Below are 22062 nucleotides of genomic sequence, written 5' to 3' on the forward strand. Positions count from 1 at the left end.
CTTTTGTTTTGGTTTTGTTTGTTTTGTTTTTTTTTTTTTAAAGAAAAAGAAAATGAAAGGAAAACAAAAAAAAACACAGAAGATCCAGTGTCTTTCTTACAACATATTCTTTTATTGCAATATTTTCCTCAGTTTGGAAAAACCATGTCCCCGTGGGGGGACACTTGTAAAATGTTATAAATAGGACAAGGCCTGTCACTAATGAGCCAAGACTCCCACCCTGCTAGTCCCCAGGTCAGACAGCACAGAATAGCCTTTGTCTCTCAGGCAGCAGGTCCTGCTTCCAGAAGGGGAGCCTGGTTGGCCGTGGCCCACAGGAACGGAGCCCTGGGTGAAGCCTCCAGTGGGGTAGTCATCCTTTGGGAGAGAGGCACGCGTGTCACTTAGGCCTGGGTAACAAATGGAACCGACCCAGGCCACAGCCCAGACAGGGAGCACTCAGAACCCTGGTGAGGCTGGTGTCCCAAGGACTCTGGCCAAGTACCCAGAGGCCACCATCAAAAGTGAGCCGGGCCTGAATTTATTCCAGTGAGATCACCAACCACTTCCATTATGGAGATTTAACCCACGTCTTCCAAAATAAACTCCCTCCCCCCAACTGGAAGTCTTCTCCCAGACAGACGAGTCCTTTATGTGCCTTAACACGGTCGGTGGCAGGCATTGCCACACGGCTGGGCCTCCACGTAAATGTCACTGGGGCTGGCCAGGAAACCAGAAGCACAAAACCCCAGAGGTTCCCACAGGGTCCCCCACCCCCAGCATCAGCCGGAGTTTTGTCCCTTGCACAACTGACCGTGACGGCAGCCTAGAAGCATGTTGAGCCCCCCTCTGCTCCCTGAACGTCAGCCCAGTGGCAACCCACCCAAGGGTCCCGTTAGCTCGGCTGCCTTTCCTTAACATGTCCAGTGGCTGGCAGGCCAGGTTTCCATCTTAACCTGTTAGCTTTGGAAAAACTCACTCTCTGTTAGGATAGGCTAACCGGGAGGGAAATTTATCTAACTCTTTCTTCTTAAATGTAACCTATGGTATATCATCGGGACCTAGAAATGGAAATATACAAAGTTTTGTGAAGATTAAAGATTACAGGGACTAACAGTTTAAAATTAGGCTCCTATTAACAACCTGGGTGTTGAAGAATGCACAGGCTTCCCCACCCATAATCTGATGGGAGAGGCTCGGGGTGCAGACCATCTCGACCCCAAATCCCACTCCTTAGATGGTCCCACCATGCAGGTTCCCCTGCCTGCCCTAATAAGACAGGATTTCAGCCACCAGGAGAGCCTGCTCTCTCTTGCTCTGAGAGTCCTGAATGCCAACACGTGCATTCACACACACACACACACACACACACACACACACACACACACACGAAGAGCCCGGGGTAGAGAAGGCTGGCTATGCCCTCCCCAGGACCAGGCGAACCCCTCAGCCAGCACAACTGCAAGCCGACCTCTCCAACCCCAGAAAGCATCCTCTAGGGGGTGTCTTTTCTAATGCCCCTCTCTCTCCCTCTCCGGCTCTCTCTTTCTCTCCCGGTTTTGGTTTTCCATAAGGTGGGTTTCTGGTCAGTCCATCACTGGCACCTTACTCTAGGAAACGAGCCTTTGCTCTTTGGCCTTTGTCAGGTGGGTACCTCTGGTCAAGCAATCCGTTCACCTGGCGGCGGCCCAGCTCCCGCTCAGGGTGGAGACTGCCGCATGGTCTTCCAGCTCGAGGAGACGAACAGGTCCCGGCTCTTGGCCAGCCGAACCATGAGCCGCCCCACATAGAAGCCGCTGATCTGGCCCACGCCGTCATTTCTCCCCATGGCCAGGAGGAACGTCAGTGCGCCTGTGGAGCAGACACGTGCGTACACGCTCGACTCCCGCTCACCACTCGCGGGCCTGCCATCCCCAGAGCACAGTCCTCCCCGGGGCCTTCGGTCTGAGGACAGGGAAACGCGCATGACTTTTAGGAAGACGGGCGAGTCCCGACTTATTTTTAACGAGCTCCAGGGGGACGCTTCCATCGCCAGCCTTGAGAGGGTGTTCTAGGCCCACTTCGTCCGAAAGCTCGCAAAGGCTTCACCGCGTCTAACCCAGCTCTCCGCAAACCGAGAAGTACCTGGGGCTTCCTCACCTGGCTTGTAGGCCTTGAGGGGCCTCTGTTTCCTGGCGTTGACGATGTTGGCCACGGCAACGTTGGCGTGGAGGCCGGCGTGGTAGGCCATCTTGGGCTCCCTCACATCTGCGCAGTCGCCGATGGCATAGATGTGGCTGCAGCCCTCCACCTGGAGATACTCGTTCACTCGCAGAGCGCCATCGCCGGCCAGATGACTTTCTGCCAGGAAGAGCCAACCCTGAAACCAGGCTCCCGAGCTGCCGTGTCAAGTGGCCGCGAGGGCACAGTGAAGATGGCCTCTGGTGCCGGCTAGGCCGCCCTCCAGGGGCACGGCCTCAGGAGGCGAGCAGGCCACCCAATTCATGTCTGCCTAAAGTCCCCATCTCAGAACTCTTCCTGCAGAGGCCAGGTAACTATTCCGGGTTGGAAACTGGTCAGAAAGACAGAAAGTGCCACCTTATATAATGCATCTGACGCTCTAAGTTACCGTGCTTAACGCTGATTACCTTACAGTGATCAAGCTGCAACTTAACCAAGTCTTGAATTTCCTTCTGAACACGGATCAGATTCTGAAAGTAAACGTAGGGCTCTAGAAAATGCTAAACTTTTCTTTTTAAGGGGCTTAAAAGAATTATCTTTGAAAATGTAACATTAAGTGGCGCCTGGGTGGCTCAGTCATTAAGCGTCCGACTTCGGCTCGAGTCATCATCTCGCGGCGCGTGAGTCCGAGCCTTGCGTCAGGCTCTGCGCTAACGGTGCAGAGCCTGCTTCGGATCCTCTGTCTCCCTCTCTCTCTCTGTCCCTCCCGTGTGTCCGCCCCTGCCCCTCTCAAAAATAAAACACTAAAAAAAAAAAAAGAAAATATAACATTAAGACCAATGGGTGTAAAATTCTGGGATCTCTGTGCATTATAAGCACTCAATCCTACCCCTACTCATGGCCGGGACTAGCTTCCTTCTTCTGTGATTGGCCAATTCTTTCCTGTAGGACCCAAACAGGAGCTCCTTGTCCAGGAAGGGTGCTACGGAGTAAACGATAGGGACCTGGGGACACAGCAATCACGGGGCCGAGGAAGAGTCACGGTCTCTGGCTCACACACGGAGGCCGAGACTCCGCCTCTTCTCACCTTTCAGTGAGCAGGAGAGTTCAAGCCGCATGATTGCCTCTACTCCCCAAATGGTCATTCCAAGCTGAATGGCCAAATGTTTGCATCGGGGCCTGGGGCGAACGGCATACCTGTGAATAGTAAAAGGCCTGACCCAGGAATTTCCTCCCCTTCGGGTACCAAGAAAGTGAAACAATGGATCTTTCCTTGGCTCTGAAACCTGCTCCCATCTCTCACCACAAGGGGGCGGGCTCCAATTTTGAAAGACCCGTCACTTGGGCCACCCCGGGGTTAAGTCGCGGCCACAACGAAAGAAGGCACAACAAGAGCGGATCCAGACTTGAACTTAAAGTCTGATGTCACCATTCAGAAGAGACCTGAGCGGTTGGGATGGAGGGGGAAGGGATGGCGACCGGATTCCTGGTGGAGAGGCCTGCTCGGCCTGCAGCGGCTGAAGGGTGAGGCGGCCCGGCGAGTGGGCACCAGCCCCTGCTTACCGAACGCACTGCGGTAGGCGGCGCTGTTGATCCTAATACCGTTGCAGACAATCACCAGGTTAGTGGCCACCTCTGTGCCTTTGTCCGTGTGCACCTGGATGCACTCTCGATACTCGTTGAGGGGCAGCTCCTCCAGGTTGCTCACCCGTTCACCTGTCAAGGGAGATCTGTGAGCAGGAGGCCGGCAGGGGGCTGGGGCCCAAGCCAAGGGTGACCCGGGAAGCCCTGGGCTGTTGGGGCCCAACTAGGCGACTGCTCTGCTCCTGGCGTCCCCCCTGCCCCTCTGCCAGTCCACCCTGCTGCCCCAAGAAGCGCAGTGTGGACTTCCGGCCACCCCAGAGGATCCAAAGGGAGGAAAGTTCCCCGAAGCAGCGTGCAAAAGTGAAACTGAGTTTCCCAAGACGTTCTGGGAAAAGCTGTTTGAGGAAGACCTCCGCCACACCTCCCAGAGAGTCAGCTACATCATCCTAACCAGGCAGGAAGGCTCTCCAGGCGCACCACTGAGGTGAAAGCAAGAAAAGTCCAGAAGCCAGCCTACTTTCCACACTGCCTCAAAGCAAAGGTGGTCACAGTACTGCACAGACAGTTACAAAGGGACCAGGAGCCGGGAGGGGTCTGCATGGAGCAGGAACGTCACGCCTCCCTGTGAAAAGCGCAGACGCTGAGCCCCGGAAACGGAGTGGTCACAGCGCAGGGGTTAGGGCCCGGCTCTCTGAACGAGCTGGGTGGTGCCCTCCCCTCCTGCTCTCATCAAAGGCTACACTCCTCACCACTTTCTGAATACAAACCAAAAAAACCCCCACCATTCGCTACCACAGAGTCATCATAATTCAGGTCAGATCCTTTAGGTGATTTCTTAAGTCGTTCAGCAAACCGGTACCACCTGCACTGTGTCCAAAGCAATAGTCAGGACAGCACTGCCTCCGTGGCAGGGGAATCCTGTAAGTCCCAGGGCCTCTGGCCTGTCTGAAGACACACAGAGCCTCCAGCTGGACAACAAGGTTCGACCCCAGGACACCGAGGGCCCTCTAGCTGGGGCAGGGACCAAGCCTCTGGGCACATCTCACGGGGCCAGGCAGAGGGGCAGGGCGGCGGGGGGACTTGCACACATACTCAGCAGCAGCCGCACGCCTTTCTGGAGCAGGATCTCCTTCGCTTCCTGCCGGACACAGGGCAGGAGCTCCTTGTCGGCAAGGGCCACGTGGGAGTGGATGAGAGTGACCTGGGACAAACGACCACAGAGCAGAGAAGGAGCCACTGAGTCTCCTGTTCACACGAAGAGGCTTAAAAATGCCATCAGTCTATCTCTTCTACCTCCTCGCCAACTGCCAGTTTACAAGTGAGGAAACTGAGGCCCTGGAGAAGTCATCCGCCCAATGCCGGAACCAGATCACAGCGAGCTGGGCTGGAGCCCACATCGCCTGGCCTAAGACTCTTTCAGAATGTACCAGTGCTCCATACCCCACCCCGCTCCCGGGGCCACGTGGAAAACGATTTTCAGGCAACCTCGGGCACCTATAATTATAGTCTATATATAAACCATTGACATTCTAACTACAACTCAGGCTGACACTGACATTAAAGTTGGTTCTAAAACTGGCACTCGCAGGCACGTCTCCTTGCTGTCTGGGTGAGCACAGGGAAGTGTGGGGCAGCCACGAATGATGCTCAAAGTTTGGGCTTTAAAAAAATTTTTTTTAACGTTTATTTAGTTTTGAGAGAGACAGAGACAGAGCAGAGGGGGAGAGGCAGAGAGGGAGACACAGAATCCGAAGCAGCCTCCAGGCTCTGACCCGTCAGCACAGATCCCGGTGCGGGGCTCGAACTCACGAACCGTGAGATCATGACCTGAGCCGAAGTCAGACGCCTAACCGACTGAGCCACCCAGGCACCCCGGAAGCTTGGGCTTTAAAGTCAGACTGCCTGAGTTGAAGCCTCCTCTCAGATACCCAATCTACACTTCCCAAAGAGTCTGTCAAACAGGGATCCAGTCCCGTTCCTAGCACATTTGTAATGATGAACCGGGAAAACAGGTATGAAGCACATACTGAGGGCCAAATAAAGGGTGGCCAGTATTACCTGGATTTGTCCACCAGTTATAAACATACGGAAGCCATACTGACTGACTTAACTACCTCAGACTGGTCTTTACCCCATAAATCAAAATTAACAAACTTTTACATCAATCGCTCATAATAATTACCAATAATTTGCCGCAGAACAGCCATGTAATTCAATTCGTCCATATTGATCTTACTTTTCAAAGCCAACCCGCCCTTCCTTAGGGAAAAAGAACAGCCACAGGGCCCATGTGGCTCTCGAAAGCTGGTCCGGCATCAGCTGCAAGCAAGCTCTTGCATCGAGGTCCCATAATCACCCACCACCACTCAGCCCTCGGCCGAGCCTCTACATCCCGCCAGGGTGTCCTATTTCTCTCCAGGGGACCAGGCAGCTTCTCCACCCCTCCATCAGTAAAAGGGAACAAGGCCACCGTCCCCGGGCCGGGGGGGGGGGGGGGGGGGGGGGTTGCTGGCCAGTCCTTCCCCAGCACGGCCAGTGAGGTTCCTTTCTCGGAGCCACCCAGGGCCAGGCCCACGGTCTCCTGAAGACCAAACAGCCGCTGCCTGCCTCACACGGAACACCCACCGCAGGGGTCTTTGCGGGCCGGCAAAAAGAGGGAACCAAGGTCTACGTTTGTATCTCAAGAGGCTGGAACACGGCAGGGGACACGGGAGTTCACCTCACGCCTCCTGGCTGGACCGGAGGGCGGGACCCCTCACCGGCCCTGGTTCTCAGAGAGAGGAACTCGAGGGGACGCCCCACGGCAGAGAGCAGGGCGCGGAAACACGCGTTCGCGCTCCAAGTTTGCAGAGCACCGCCACCCAGGCCGATGTGCAGAGAAGCTGGGCCCCGAGTGCAAAGACAAGGCCGCACGCCCACCTCTTTCTCGGGGAATTCGGTTTTAATCTCTGCCGCCATCTCCACTCCGGCAGAGCCGCCTCCCACCACCACCACAGACCGCGAGCGCCGGACCTGCAGCGGAAGGAAGTGTAACACGCGCCCTCAGACCCAGTCCGCCCCGTGGCTCGGCCAGGGCGTGGGCCCCTTGGCCCCGAGAAGAGAACAGAAGCCTTTCCGAGTCTGGGATTCAAATGTGCTTCCACGGGGCCGGCCATCTCCCTGCGTCTGCTCCCTCGATTCTTGCATCAGCCCCAAGGGGCAGGTGACCGCGGCCCAGGGGCAGGTGACCGCGGCCCAGGTCTGCCTGAGTTCACAGCCGGGATCCCGACCCTGACACTCACGTCTGTCCCTGACGACGCGAGAGAGGTTCCCCAGGCTCCTCAGCGGCTGGGCAGAGAGGGCAGGGCCTGGCCGCAGTCACGCGGTAGCAGCCGCCTCGGGATCCTTCTCTGGGTCTCCACTCCTCACCCCAGTGGTGCCAGACCCCGCCCGCCCACCTCTCAGTGAAAGCTGCCTGCGATCATGGATCCGAGCCCGCTCTGTGAAACACAAAGCCTTGTGCAAACGGGACCCCAACAGAGACAAGTCGGGGACCCACACCAGTCACTGTGTGAGGTCTGGGGTGCTCATGTCCAGACTTCGATGACAGGAACAAAGGCCTCCCCCCAGGGAGTCTCTCCCTAGTAACGCCCCACCTTCACGGCTGCGCCCGGGGCTCGCCATAGTGGTCCCACCCTCCCGGGGGTCCACCTGGCCCTCGCTAGCCCGCCCTGGCCAACGGGCGGCTCACCTGCTTCACCATGTCCTCGTAGGCCTGGATAGCAACCTCCCGGCTGGCCACCCGGTTAAACTTGCCCGGAAAGAGCGCGGTGCTGCCAGTGGCCAGGATAAGATGTGAGAAGTGCAGGGCCTGTAGGGAGCAAGGGAAAGGAGGTGAGGGCAGCCCCGGACTACTAGTGAATGCCATCAGGCCGCTGGGCAAGAGGCACCAGGTCGGGGAGGCCCCTCTGGGCACACTGAGGCCGCCCTCCTCTGAAAGGAGCAAAATCACGACACTGCCCGGCCACGGGGTAGCACCAGAACCCCGGGATACACCTAAGGAAGTGGCCTGTACCTCCTGCCAGAGCCTCCTTCCCCCCACAGAAACGGGAGGGATGCACCCCCATGCAGCGGGCAGGTAAGCAGGGACAGGAAACTACTCGTGGAGATAAGCAGGACTCGAACTTCCCATGTGGAGTCAGTTTAGAATTTCCTAGGGATTTTACAAGCCAAAAAAAAAAAGGGGGGGGAGGGAGGGAGGGAGGGAAAGAGGGAAATTGTTTGGAGCCTAAATACATAAAGCTGACAAAACCAGAGCTGCTCTGGGGGAAGGGAGAACGGAGGGGCTGTGTCCCACTCAGCCCCTTCCCCGTGGCCCAAACCACAGGACAAGGAGACTCGGTCATCTTTCCAACCAAGAGATTCCCCAGCCCGAAAATTCATTCAAGAAAGCCCGAGTCACACTAAATCACTGAGGACAGAGACGGAGTCCCCTCTCTCCAGTCCCCCCTGAGCTTTGAATAGAGCAGAGGGCCAGACTGGAGGTGACCCTTAATACGACACACGGCAGCTCACTGAGGGACCTCTGGTCACTGCAGGTACCAGGCCGTGGGCTCCACCGGGGCTGGGGGTTGCAGACACGAGCGAAGACCTCTGCCCCAGTCACCTCCCAATCCGGGGGATGTGGGATCACGTGTACACCTACATGACCGAGTCTACACAGCCTGGAGCGCCCCCACAGGCTGGCCGGGCCCGGGCCTGGTCTGGGACCCCAGCTATCAGAGCGTAGACCCTGGGGTGAAACAGCCTGGGTTCAAGTCCTGGCTGAGTCTCTCACAAGGGGTGGGATCTTGGGCAAGCCGCTTAACCAACCTCCCTGTAAAGTGAGGCTATACCACCGCCCTCACAGTCATGGTGGGCACGAAGTGCGACTCAGGAAGGCTGAAGACGGTGCGTGGCGTACAGGAAAGGCTGAGGAGAAGTGCCACCACACTCTTGTGGCCGCTGTGGTCAGGTCGTTGCTTATGAGGCATCTGCTGTCCACCCGGCACCACGTAGGGGCCACAGATGACTCTCTCAGCCCTTGAGACCGGCCGCGTTCTTCCCCACCAGCAGCCGCAGCCCCCGGGGTGGGGGTGGGGGGCCTCCCGAAGCCAGCTGAGGGTCGGGTCAGCCCCCAGGACGCTCACCTCGCCATCCTCGAGCAGCACCGTCTGATTCTGCAGGTCCACCTCTACTACCAGCCCCTGCCGGAAGTTTTCCTTAAAGGTCTCCGAGTAGGAAATGAACGTCTTTTTGGCAAACCCTGGGGAATGGACACAGAGGAGGTCACAGAGTAAAAGTGAGCTGCCCATAGGAGGCCACAAAAACTCAGAACCTTTCCTGAGGGGTATCCTTGGCCAAACAGCCGAGTCAGTGGTATTCCCGGGATACCACCACCCCCTAAAAGCACCAGCCTGGGCCTCACCAGGTCCTCAGGGAAGTTTCCAGCTCTTACTTCTGCAGCCTTGCTACGGGCGCTGCTTAAGGCCAGTGACCTTCTTAAGAATCTCTGGAATTTGTCTAAAGGCAGAATTCAGGCCTTGCCCTAAGTGGAGAAAACCCCTCCAGACCCAGAGTGGTTAACAAGACCGTTCGCACAAAGAAAGCCCCAGAAAAGAGGCTGTTACCACTTTCCACGGAGGCCCGGAGGGCTGCCACATTGTGGTGGAAGGAGTCCTTCATGTCCACCAGCACGAAGGGGATGTTCAGAGCCTGCAGCTGGCTGGCGGCGGCGATCCCACCGAAGCCCCCACCCACGACCACCACGTTCACAGCTCCCACGTCCACGGAGACCTGGGACCCCATCTCAGACCGGGTGCTCCTGGGATAGGAGAAGACACCACATTAGGGTCAGGGGCCTCAAGAGCTGGGAGGGCAGGGGTGGTCCACAGCAAGAAAGTCCCCAAATGCCAAGATTTGATCTTTTTATTTCCTTTTTTTTTTTTTTTTTTTTTTTTATAAACTCTACACCTGACATGGGGCTCAAACTCACAACCCCAAGATCAAGAGTCACGTACTCTACCAAATGAGCCAGCCAGGCACCCGGGGACTTGATCTTTCTAAAGTATGTAACTGTCTATTAATGAAATTGCAATGTTGTGGCATTTGAATTAAATTCCAGAGGAACAAGGTGTATCCTAATTCCATCCCATTCCCCAACCACCCAGCTCCCTCCTCCAAGGCAGCCGCTATTACCGAGTTTATCTGAATTCTTCCAGAGATATTCTGTGCACCCTCAATATTACTTTTTGCCCACATTAACCAAATTGTTGTGCACTTTTTTCACTCAGTATAGTTGTCCACTCAGCAACATGCATTAACTGAGTTGCTGCTTTGGGGCGCGCTCTGTGCTGTGGACACAGTAATCACAGACAGACAGACAGACGGACACCATCCCTGCCCTTGTAAAGGCAGGACTTGCAGACTCAGAGGGTGAGGTGGATGATGTCGATGAGCAACGCTAGGCAGGCACACAGCAACGAGAAGCGGTGGGCACGCCCGTGGGGAACTGGCACGCACAGACCACGTTAAAAGAACTAAGCAAAATTCTTTAAGCACTGCACCAAGCGGACACCAATTCTGCCCGGCTCACAGGTCACCGCCTTGAACCCCAGGTCTAAGGAGGGAGAACCCCAGGTCTCTAAGGAGATCAATTAGCAGGTTATGACAATCAAGGTGCAAACAGGGTGTGGTATGATTGGGGTCATGAAGAGGGGCCTGCGGTAGGCAAGTCACCCCCGCCCCCAGCATTCCTGGGACAGCAGAGGCGCTCCAAGATGGCTGAGCAACATCCCCCAGGGGGGCAGGAAGAACACCTGCTGGTAGGTGAGGGAGGGAGGGTGAGGGAGAAGCACTCATCATACAGACTCCGGTCAGAGGGAGTGGGGTGCGAGGTCCTGCTCCCTGCCTGGGACAGGTCATCTGTGAGAGCATCCGCAGAGGGCGGAAGCCAGATCTGCAGGCCGAGTGTGCCCCTGATGCCCACACGTGGACTGGGGCAGCCTGACCAGCTCGTGGCAGACTGAGAACCAACTATGGTTGAATCCCTGAGGAGCTGAGATTCGGGACACACTGCTTGGCACAGAACTGAAGCGGACGCTAGAGGACTTCTGAGGCAGGGGTCACTAGGCACCGAACCACTGAGCACAAAGGAAAAAGAAGAAGAGAGCAGTTTACCTGAGCTCTCCCAGCCAGTCTGGGAGGCTGTCCCTGAGGCTCACCCTCCCAAGGGCCTGGGTCACCTGGTGCCTCCATGGAGAGCCGAGGGGCTGGCCTGGGGCTGTGGCGAGGGGCCTGGTCTCCAGAGCAGCTTAGCCCCGGAGAAGGGTGCTCCTGGTCCAAGCCTCTGGGCTCCCTCGGGTGGGAGCCTTGTGGGGAGCAGTCCTGACTGCAGCTGAGATCCTGAGAGCATCCTGCCGGGAGATGCTGGCTCAGGGGCGACAGGCAAGCAAAGCTCCTGGCCTGAGCCAGGCTCCAAGGAGAGGCAGAAATAAGCCAGGCTGCCGGAGAGAAACGCTGAAGAAAGAAACAAAAGCTTACACAAAAGCTGCACGCAGAAAGCAGCAGGAGAGGCCAACAGCTGCTGTGGGCTTCAGGGAAGGGGTGTTTTGGGGAAGCAGGGGGAGGCGAGGCAGAGAAGTAAGAAACTGGAACTCCGGGCAACTTTGAAGGACAGACAGCAAGCTGTCAAAAGGCTCAATGGGGAAGCACGTTCCGGGCCATCTGGGACCCTCTCAGCACTACAGGCAGCTGGAAGGCCACTACGCGTTCCTGCACCATCTGTGTGGCCTGGGGCACAACCCCTCCCCTCTCTGGGCCTGTAATGGGAGGGGACACCCTGAAATGTCCTTGCACATGTAAGTTTCCAAGACGTGGATCTTCCCCTACTTACGAAGGCAGCTTAAGGTTGGATGGACCTCCAGGCACCGTTCTCATTGGCATTCAAATCCCCGCTGCCTCATTTCTCCCCTGGGGGAGACAGAACCAGCTCCGGCAGAGCCGGTAGCTTTGGCACAGGAAATCATTAGAGATTTAACTTTATTTCTCATTGGCTGAATGGTTCCCAGTGCATCAAGGATTGTACATCCCACCCATTTTACAGATGAAGAAACTGAGTCCTCAGCAGGGCTGTGACCAAGACAAATCCCCAGCATGCAGCGCCACCTTCACTGTTCCAGGCCCTCAGAAAGGCTGTCCAGAGTTGGCCCCTGTGTGTTCATCAGTCTGAATCTGCCAACTGGGCCAGAAGGAGAATATCTCCCAAGGCCAGGACCCAAGAGGGCCCAGGAACCCAGCCAGAGGCCAAGAGAGGATACCAGAAGCCAAGCAGGGCCTGTGAATGTGGGAGACAGTGAGGCAAGCTATGGAAGAGATACATTTCACCGGCCCCCTTCAACACAGCCCCCTCTGTGCCAGCCTACTCTTGGGGCCAGCAGTCAGCAAGGAGGTCAGACAAAAACCAGAGAACTCTGCCTCCAAGTAGGGCACAGGCCCTAGAGAGGATACACAGCTTGTTGGGAAGGGTTGGGTCACATTGGACCACGCAGGGCAGCTCAAGGAGGAGCCTTGAAAAACAGCCGGGGCCAGGGGCCTTCACCACCAAAGAAAAGCTTAGGCCAGAATCTCCTTCCCAGGGCAGAAAGTCCAGCAACCCCAGCATAAGCCTGACGGACAGTGGGCTGGCCAAGGAGTTGAATCTCTGCTCCCTCAGACCCCCCAGATCATCAACTGGCTTCCCCAAAGGAAGCCTAACCTTGGCCTTGCCCAACTAGGTACACCCCTCAATAAAAGTAAATTGCTTCCCCAGAGCTCCCAGTAGAAGGTTTGGGGCCCGAGGGCAGAGCCAGGCCTAGGAGGGGCTGCCAAAGCTGCGCCAGGGAAGAGGAAGCTCTTTTACAATCCAAACCGCCTGAGGCCTCTCCTGGAATCTGTACCCCTCCCCTAGCCTCTGACACTCCCACTTGGGGACTGGAGGCTGGCAGCTCCCCAGCCCATTCCACCTTTCCTCCCCAGCAGCCTCCCCTCCCCAACACGCCACACCACGCCGACCCTCCCTTGGCTATTCTAATGCCAATTCTCCCATAGCCCCAAGGACAGCTAGACCCTGCTAGGCACAACTTAATTTGCAGCGTGCCGAAACCAGGGGCTTAGGTCATAGACCTGCCTTCCCAGCTACATAGCCTAAAGGTGGTCAAAAAGTGTAGGCTGAATTATATGTGCTAACATAGCAGGATGGCTGCGCAAACGGCCTCAATAAATGGGAGATGCCATCAATCAATGGAAACCTCCATAAATGGCAGACGACACTATTATACACCCATACGATGGAATATTCTGGAGCCATTTGTTTTTAGAGTGATGATTTTTCACATGAAAATTCTGTCCATGGCTAGTCCCCACCCATAGAATGTACAGAACCAAGAGTTAACCCTATGGCCTCTGGATGATTATGTCAATGCAGGTTTATCAACTCTAAGAAATGTATCACTCTGGAAAAGTGGTGTTGCCAATGGGAGAAGCCATATTTGTGTAGGGGCAGGGGGCACGGGGGAAATCTCTGCACCCTCCCCTCTACTTTGCTGTGCCCTAACACTACTCTAAAAACATAAAGTCTTAGGGGCACCTGGGTGGCTCAGTCGGTTGAGCGCTCAACTCTTGGTTTCGGCTCAGGTCATGGACTCGGCGGTTCGTGAGTTCAAGCCCCGCATCGGGCTCTTCACTGACGGTGCTGAGCCTGCTTGGGATTTTCTCTTTCTCCCTCTCTCTCTGCTCTTCCCCCGCTCGCTCCCTCTCTCTCTCTCAAAATAAATACGTAAACTTAAAAAAAAAATTTTTTTAATAATAAATAAAAAAATAAAAACATAAAGTCTTAGGGGGGAGAAAAAGGCTATCCATAAAAAGTTAGGTAATAGGCATGCGAAGCCTAATCCCACGGTGTGTGCAAATCAGACACAGACGCACAGACACGTAATGATCACATCAGCGAGAACTCTTTGTGCTTTTATCCGTATCTCCGTGTTGAACAGGTGTGGGGTTTTGTCCCCATTTTGGAAACAAGTTCAATAATTTGTCCAAGTTCAATCCTCAACGCTCTGACCAGAACTGCACTCTGAGCCAGAATGCTAACAGTGGTCACCAGGTGATGTTTTTACTTTCTTCTTCGAACTTTTTGTGTGTGTGTTGTAAATATTGTTTTAATGTTTATTTATTTTTGAGAGGCAAGGGAGGGGGAGAGAGAGAGGGAGACAGAGGATCTGAGGCAGGCTCCTTGCTGTCAGAGCAGAGCCCACTGTGGGGCTCAGACTCACAAACCGTTGAGACCCAAGCCGAAGTCAACCAACTGAGCCACCCAGGTGCCCCATGTATTTGTGGAATATTTTTAACTGGGTATGTCATTTTTACAGAAATAATAAGAGTTTAAAAGCAGGGCAGGCCTCCTACCATTTATTTTTTTAAGTTGAGATATTCATATATTATAAAATTTTGAAGTATACAATTCAGCGGTTTCTAGTACATTCATAAAGTTGTGCAACCATCCCTATGACCTAATTCCAGAACATCTGCATCACCCCAAAATAACCTCTTACCCATTAGCACTCACTCCCCGTCCCCCCCTCCCTCCAGCCGCTGGCAACCACTAATCTTTCGGTCTCTATAGACTGCCTATTCCATACCTTTTGTGACTGGCTTCTTTCACTTTGCATAGTGTTTTCAAGAGTCGTCCAAACTGTAGCATGCATCGCCATGTCAATCCTTCTCCTTTTTTTATTTTTCATGTTTATTTATTTTGAGAGACAGAGAGCGAGCGAGCACAAGCAGGGGAGGGGCAGAGAGAGAGGGGGAGAGAGAGAATCCTAAGCAGGCTCTACACTGTCAGGGCACAGCCTGACACAGGGCTCCATCCCATGAACCGTGAGATCATGACCTGAGCCGAAATCAAGAGCCGAACGCTTAACCGACTGAGCCCCGCAGGTGCCCCTTCATTCCTTCTTATGGTTAACATTCCATCGTACGAAGATACCACATTTTGTTTCGCCATCTGTCAGTTGATGGACATTTGGGTTGGTTCCACCTGGTGGCTGTTACGAACAACGCTGCTATGAACATCTGTGTAAAAGTTTTTGTGTGGACACTTGTTTTTAATTCTCTCGAGTACATATCCCTAGGAGTGGGATTGCTAGGTGTCGGGCAATTCTAGATTCAACTGTTTGAAGAACTGCCAATCCCACCGTCTGATTCTGAACCGAACATCAAGCCAAGGGAGAGACCCCAGAGACTCTTAACGAAATCTGTCAAGACTCAGGAATGTCAGCATAAGAGAACGTCCAGGGGCTCCTGGGTGACTCAGTCGGTTGAGCGTCCTTGAATGTCCGACTCTTGGTTTCAGGTCAGGTCAAGATCTCAGGGTTTGTGAGTTCAAGCCCCATGTCAGGCTCCACTCTGATGGCGCCATGCCTGCTTGGGATTCTCTCCCCCCTCCCCCCCCCCCCCCCACCGCCCCTCTCCTGCTTGCACATGAGCACACGCACACACTCTCTCAAAATAAAAATAAATAAAAGAACATCCACGAAAACAACTCCTACATGTCCAGCAACTCCTATATTTTACCTTTGCCCCCCCCCCCATACACACACACACACACACACACGCACACACAATCTGGTTTACACTTGTATTTTCTCAGTCAATCCTACTTTCTCTGCCAAGGACACCAGCCTGACCACAGGATGATTTTTCTCTAATAACACAAACAAGGGGCTGTTAGGAATCTACTGAAAAGCAAGGAAGCCACATTTATGCCAAAGCTGTTAAGAGGTCATGCTTCAGAAATACAGGAGCCATGTGGGCTCTGATCAGAGCAAGGACATTGCCCCAGCATTGCTTCACAGAGATTACAAATAAAACAGGCCATTTTTTGAGTCATCATAGTCATATCAAGGGTGGATCTCCACAGCCATGTTTCCATAATGGCAGTTCGGATAAGGGGGCCACTAGAGTGTGACTCACCCTGAACCTCCTCCCTACTTGCAGGAGGGAGAGGGGCAGGCAGCCTCCCTCACTAGACAGCCTGAGAGCTGGCCTTCCATGACTGGCCCCTGAGGGGACACACACGGAACATAACCCAAAAAAGACCAGTTCCTGAAGGAACAGAAAGTCTGAAGAGGGGCTGTCTTTTCATGGCCCAGCACGGGGCAGCTCTGGGCAGACATGTTCCTTCAGGTGTTCCATACACTCAAAGAGAAAATCAAGGCCATGGAACTTGTATACCCTCCTGGGAGCAAGTCACTTTGTGGTTCCCTAAACACCCCCACCAACAGTCTGCTCACTGCCTGTGTCTGGACCCTGGCTTCTTCATTTCACTGCCAAAGACCTGGCTGGCCCTGGAGGACACGGGCTCAGCCCAGGTCCACCCCCTCACCACTAAGGAGTCCTGAACAAGGCCAGGCCCAAGTGGGCCTGGGTCTCCTCCCCTAAGGCAGAAGCCCTCCAGACACCGGGTTTCACCCAGCGCTCCTCCCAGGGCTCCTCTCTAGGCGCAAGGGTGAGGGCAGGGGGGCCTGAGAGTTTGGACACTAGTGTGGTCATGCGCATTATACACACCAGCCTGGGCAGGCCCCCCTGATATTTTACACATTTACATATTGTACATGCTGGCCTTTGAACACAAGGTAGGAAGCTGGCTGGGACACCCGAAAACCCCTTCCCAAACTGTCTGACCCTCTGCCCGGTGCCTGTCCTCCTGCGGGATCATCAGCTCCCAAGGGCCTCTCCCCTCCCCACCCCGACTGTACATCCAAGGGTCAGAAGGATTCTTGCTGGAGGGGAAAGGCCAGTGAGTTTAAGTGGGTGGTGTTGGAAGGAAAACGCCCGACATCACCCACTAAAAGCAGCTCCGGGTGGACTTCAGGCTTCCCGGCGTTCCCAGCTCCACCGGAGTTAGTTCGGGACCACTGGCCTTTGTCCCCGCGGGAACTGGGACTTCATGGGGGGGGAGGGCGGTGGAGAAGCAGACCTCCTAGGGCACCCCGGAGACTGTGGGCGCTCGGGTAAACCGAGGGATTTCCTTCCTACAGACGGAGGTTTTCCCCCTGCCCTGTGACACTAGCTTCCACCCAGAGGTGACCCGCGAGCACTCCCAGGATGGGGGCGTGGAGAGGGCAGCCCGTCTTACCTGGGAAGACCTCAGAAGTTTCGAGGGGCGGACGGGGAGGAGGCGAGTTTGCCCTACCCTTGCCGCCGGGCCTAAGCCTCCCAGTTTTCGTGTGCTGAGGGAACTGGGGTGGGGCAGGCCGGGGCCCGGTACCTAGAGCAACCGCCCTCCCCCGCCCGGGCCACAACCCCCGCGCACCGGAGCTCGGACGCAATCCGCCAGGTCTTTCAGGCCCGGCGAGGCCCCTCTGGGCGCTTGTAGGGCGGGCGCGCGGGGGGGCGGGGCCCCGAGAGCCCGCCCCTTGCACCACTCGGCCAGTCCGCTCTGGGATTGCCGCGCGCCCCGGGCCCCTCCCGGCGGGCGTGGGCGTGGCTCGGTACGTGACCGCCCCCGGAGGGAGCGTGGGGAGCTGCGGCCGTGGCACCGACATCCGCAACCCCTGGCGACGCCGAGCGCTCCCGGGCCCACGCGAGCGCTCGAAGCCCGGAACGCTTTCCCCACGCCTCTGACGTGGGCCGCCTGTCTGCCAGGCCCCTCGGAAGCTCCGAGAGCTCAGCGCGACTCCACAGCGGACGGATCACCAGCCTCAGGCTGCTCGCCTGTAAATCGCAATTCGGCAAAAGGCGCCGCCGGGCACCCGCTGAACGCCGGCACTGTGCGCGGCGTGGGGGGGTCGGGGGGTGGGGTCGGGATGGAGAGCAAAACAGACGCCGTGTCTGCCTTCCGCGGAGCTGACATTCCGGGGAAAGACAAATAGTAAATACACATAACCTGTATCGCTAACCGCACTACGAGAGACTGGGGATAAAGGAAGCTTGCCAAGGCCTCTCCCCAAGGATGAGGAGTTGGACGAGGGCGGAGGGAAGGCAGCTGTGCTCTGGGTGTGCAAAGACGCAGAGGCAGGACAAAGAGCTAACAGCGGGGGCGTGGTGGAGGCGGTCACAGGACAGGGTGGCCCAGCGTGGGCAGGGTGTACAGACTTGGTGGGGTCGTGTCATCCCCAGGGCAATGGGATACCACCGCAGGGCTTTAGGCAGGAGAGTGACAGGTCTGAGTTCTGTTTTGTGGTGAAAGGATCGGGAAATGGCAGGGCTCCCTGAAATTGGGGAACTAGTCAGCAGGGCAGTCCTGGAGACAAAGGGGCTTGGCTAGGATCTAGAGAGAAACCCAATGATGCGAACCTGGTGGTAGGATGTAGCCAGTTGGGTGACAGATGAGCCATCTTCATCTATTTAATGCAAGTATTCGCACTTAGCCATTCATTATAGGTGTTTTATGTGGGCAGATTAGCTTGCCCAAGGCTACAGGGTATGTTGGCAGCTTCCTGGTTCCCAGAATACTGCCCTTAGTCTTCCCAGCTTTCGTGAATGTTCACCCTAGCAGTGACCTGTTTTGTACCTTTTCAAAAAGCTGTGGCCAAGGGCCTTGTATCCAATACTCCTGGTATGGGAAGGGTTGTGATCAATTCCACCTAGAAGACATTGGTGCCCAGAACCATCCTGAGCTGAGAAGGAAACTGGTGTCCTCCCATGAGCACCCGACTCACATTACTAGCCTGCATAGCCCAGGCTGCACCTCCCAGTTCTTTGGAATCCTCGCCTCTCTCCTATCCTGGCTGGCACCCTGCCACCTGAAATCGCGCTGAAGGAGGGGATTCAGAGGTGTGGGAGTCTCTACCTCCGTCTCTCAGCCCCTGCGGCCACAGAAAAGCAACCACGCAGAGCGCTCATGGCCCTCTGAGCCATGTCCTAATCCTGGCCTTTGGGGAACCATCAGAGAGCCACAGCTTGGATGTCCTAAGCCTTCCATTTGTCATGGGCTTTGCAAACTTCCAAATAGCTTTTATCTCCTTTTTTCCCTCCTAACACTCCTAGAGAAAAGTAGGGCTGAGGTTAAACTGACACCAAGGAGGGCAACAGTCACAATTGACCTGCTCTCTGGGGCAAAGACCTTGCTTTGCTGGACTTTGGGTCCCCGGCATCTGGCATCCATCCCAGCACCTGGTTCCCTAGGAGTGCAAACTAATGTTTGCATAGATAAATGGGGGGGGGGGGGTTCTTGATATAATTCACATACCATTAAATCCATTCTTTTCAAGCGTACAGTTCAGTGATGTGACACTGTGCCACCGTCACCGTTATCTGACTCAGGGACATTGTCATCAGTCCAAAAAGCAACCCCATACTCACTTCCTCAGGCCACTCACCCCACACCGCTCCTCTCTTCCCACTCAACAGTTGTGGAACTCGGAGCCTTGGAACTGAAAACCGGGGCTCCTTGCCTTCTAACAAAGGACTTTTGCCTTTGAATTTGCAAGTGCCAGAGGTAGTAGGAAAGTATGGTTTGGACGCAGAAACACTGGCAGTATGGAACTTTAACGATTAGCAGGAATGGTGGACAGACTGTCTCACGTCACAGAATCTAAGAGAAGGGAGCATTGCTGGCTCTCAGTCATGAGCTCAGATTTCCTGACAACAGGTGACTTGGCTGCTGGCCCCCCAGGGCTGGGAGGAGCTCCAGGGTACTGGGGTCAACCAGGGGCTGGGAGAAACAGACGACGTATCCCCACTGGAGGAAGAGGCGACCCTTAACCCTGGCAAACCCAGTGAGTGTTTTCCTTCTTCTTCTGTGCTTCCAGCTGAATTCATAAGCCTCAAAAGACAGGAGGAATCTGTTTCTTCATCTTTCCCCCAAAATGTGGCTTGGTTATAGTGCTTCCAGCTGGGGACAGACTACATTCACGAGGGTAGCTTCTACTACGTGACAAAGAGACCCCCAAATCTAATGGCTCAAATACAAAAGAAGTGCTTTTCTTGCCTGGGTAGCAACACCAGGCCTATGGGCTGCACACGGTCATCCAGGGACCAGACAGACAGAGGCCATCTTTAACAAGAGGCTTCCAAGGTCTCTTTTAGGGGTCACCTCCATTCCCACCAGGGGAAGGGGTTAGTACACAGAGGTTGTTCTAGCGAGGCCTGGAAGTGGTGCACCTCCCTTCTGCTTTCATGCCGTTGAGCTGGAACTCATGGACACACCTGTGAGAGTGGCCACGAAATGCAGTCTAGCACATACCCAGGAGGAAGAGGGACGCTGGTGAGCTAGGTCTTAGCCTCCCTGGTTTTCTTCCTGTGCCTCTGCTGGTCTCTTCTCAGCCCCCTTGCAGGCTCCCACTCTGCCTCTGTCCTGTAAACACTGGTGGCCCCAGGCCCTCACTGCACCTACACCCACAGCTTCAGCTGACAGCAGCCTGGGGTGCAATCCAGACAGCAGTGTAGGTCTTCTCCCAGCCTAAATGAACCCACCCTGACCGTGGCTGCTCTGAAAACACGGCCCCAGCTGTAGCAAGGCGTGAGAAGATGATGGGCCCAATCGGATAATCTGCTTTCTGGCATTTATTGATGAAATCTGAAAGTGGGGCATGTGATAAGGAGAGCCAGAGATCAAAGCGCATGGACAGAAGGGCCAGAAAGGTCTGGATGGCCAATAGCAAACTGAGCTTACAAGGAAGGAGGGACTGAGTACAGAGGAGGCAGAAGAGGGAGGACAGGGGTGCCTGGGGGGCTCCATTGGTTACGTGTCTGACTCTTGATTTTGGCTTAGATCATGATCTCACGGTTCACGAGTTCAAGCCCCACATCAGGCTCTGTGCTGACAGTGCAGAACCTGCTTGGGATTTTCTCCCTCACTCGTGCTCTTTCTCTCTCTCTCTCTCAAAAATAAATTAAATAAACTTAAAGAAAAAAGAAGAGAGGGAACAAAGCAGAGAGGATGCTGAGTCATCACACACACCTAGCGACCCCTAGAGCCTCCCCAGGTCAAGGAGGTTTCTGGCATCTGTCCAGAGGTTCTGAACACTAAACCTATTTTTTATTTACGTAATAGAAGTGAGTCTTTGTTCCTGGGGCACCTGGGTGGCTCAGTCATTTAAGTGTCCAACACTTGATTTCAGTTCAGGTCGTGATCTCACAGTTGTGAGATTGAGCCCTGACTCCCACTCCCATTATTGGGCTCCGAGCTGTGGGCTCGCTCTCTCTCTCAGCACCTGGGTGGCTCAGTCCGTTAAGCGTTTGACTCTTGGTTTCAGCTCAGGTCATGGCCTCACGGTTCATGGGTTCGAGCCCCACATCAGGCTCTGTGCTGACCATGTGGAGCCTGCTTGGGATTCTCTCCCTCTGCCCTTCCCCCACTTGTGCTGTCTCTGTCTCCCTCAAAATAAATAAATAGACTTAAAAAAAAGAAAGATTCTGTCTCTCTCCCCCCCACCCCTCCCCCTCTTGCATTCTTCCTCTCTCTCTCTCTCTCTCTCTCTCTCAAAAAAAAAAAAGAACATCACAGGAGCATTTGGCAAAAGTGGAAGGGGGTGGCTGGGTGAAGGGTGTATGGGGATTCTTGCAACTTTATGTTGAAATTGTTTCAAAATAAAAGTATTTTTTATTTATTTATTTTTATATAAAAATTTTTTTTAACGTTTATTTATTTTTGAGACAGAGAGAGACAGAGCATGAACGGGGGAGAGGCAGAGAGAGAGGGAGACACAGAATCGGAAGCAGGCTCCAGGCTCTGAGCCATCGGCCCAGGGCCCAACGCGGGGCTCAAACTCACGGACCGCAAGATCGTGACCTGAGCTGAAGTCGGACGCTTAACCGACTGAGCCACCCAGGCGCCCCATATTTATTTATTTTTTTAAATGTGTATTTATTTTTGAGACAGAGAGAGACAGAGTGTGAACGGGGGAGGGTCAGAGAGAGAGGGAAACACAGAATCCGAAGCAGGCTCCAGGCTCCGAGCTGTCAGCCCAGAGCCCGACGCAGGGCTCGAACTCACGGACCGTGAGATCATGACCTGAGCTGAAGTCGGACGCTTAACCGGCTGAGCCACCCAGGCGCCCCCCAAAATAAAATTATTTTTTAAAGAGAAGCAGGAATATCTCCTCTCTCTCTTCCCCCATCCACCCGCCAGTTACAGAGAACATGACAGGAGACTCTGAGGTCCCAGATCAGTGACAGAACCAGCAGAGGGAAGGGGCCTAGGTCCCTCGACCGCTATTGCATAAAAGCCTCCCTTCCCTTCCTAGTCAGGTACACTACTTTGGGCTTTACGTGGGCAATAAACTTCTACTGTCTGAAGCCACTGAGCTGGGGGACGGGGGCGGGGGGGGGGATGGGGGG

The 22062-nt window shown here is 54.9% G+C and overlaps 1 protein-coding gene across 4 annotated transcripts; it reads right to left on the bottom strand.

Moving 5' to 3' along the window:
• Window positions 1-98: 98 nt before the first annotated feature.
• AIFM2 (apoptosis inducing factor mitochondria associated 2) lies at window positions 99-17157 on the bottom strand. Of its 4 annotated transcripts, XM_042908746.1 has the most exons (13): window positions 16916-17157; window positions 14418-14502; window positions 11636-11749; window positions 10921-11259; window positions 9372-9565; window positions 8892-9007; window positions 7454-7573; window positions 6643-6735; window positions 4816-4924; window positions 3703-3855; window positions 2119-2319; window positions 1634-1830; window positions 99-357 (listed from the first exon to the last, which is right to left on the bottom strand). In XM_042908746.1, exons 5-12 carry the CDS (start codon window positions 9547-9549, stop codon window positions 1679-1681), a joined length of 1122 nt encoding a protein of 373 aa, XP_042764680.1. In that variant the 5' UTR covers window positions 9550-9565; window positions 10921-11259; window positions 11636-11749; window positions 14418-14502; window positions 16916-17157; the 3' UTR covers window positions 99-357; window positions 1634-1678. The 4 variants fall into 4 exon arrangements, with proteins under 4 accessions (XP_042764680.1, XP_042764681.1, XP_042764682.1 ...); XM_042908747.1 differs by lacking the exons at window positions 11636-11749; window positions 14418-14502; XM_042908748.1 differs by lacking the exons at window positions 10921-11259; window positions 11636-11749; window positions 14418-14502 and having other exon boundaries at window positions 1657-1830.
• Window positions 17158-22062: the final 4905 nt, after the last annotated feature.

This window comes from Panthera leo, chromosome D2 (genome assembly GCF_018350215.1).
Source record: "Panthera leo isolate Ple1 chromosome D2, P.leo_Ple1_pat1.1, whole genome shotgun sequence".
Classification (NCBI taxonomy): domain Eukaryota; kingdom Metazoa; phylum Chordata; class Mammalia; order Carnivora; family Felidae; genus Panthera; species Panthera leo.

Bases quoted from the DNA above. Each gene is read 5' to 3' on its own strand.
- AIFM2 (XM_042908748.1), bottom strand. From the start codon at position 9,549: ATGGGGTCCCAGGTCTCCGTGGACGTGGGAGCTGTGAACGTGGTGGTC. The intron at 9,008-9,371 runs GTAACAGCCTCT...TCCATTCCCCAG, and splicing joins CCGGGCCTCCGTGGAAAGTG to GGTTTGCCAAAAAGACGTTC. The intron at 4,925-6,642 runs GTGGGCGTGCGG...CGTTTGTCCCAG, and splicing joins CCGAATTCCCCGAGAAAGAG to GTCACTCTCATCCACTCCCA.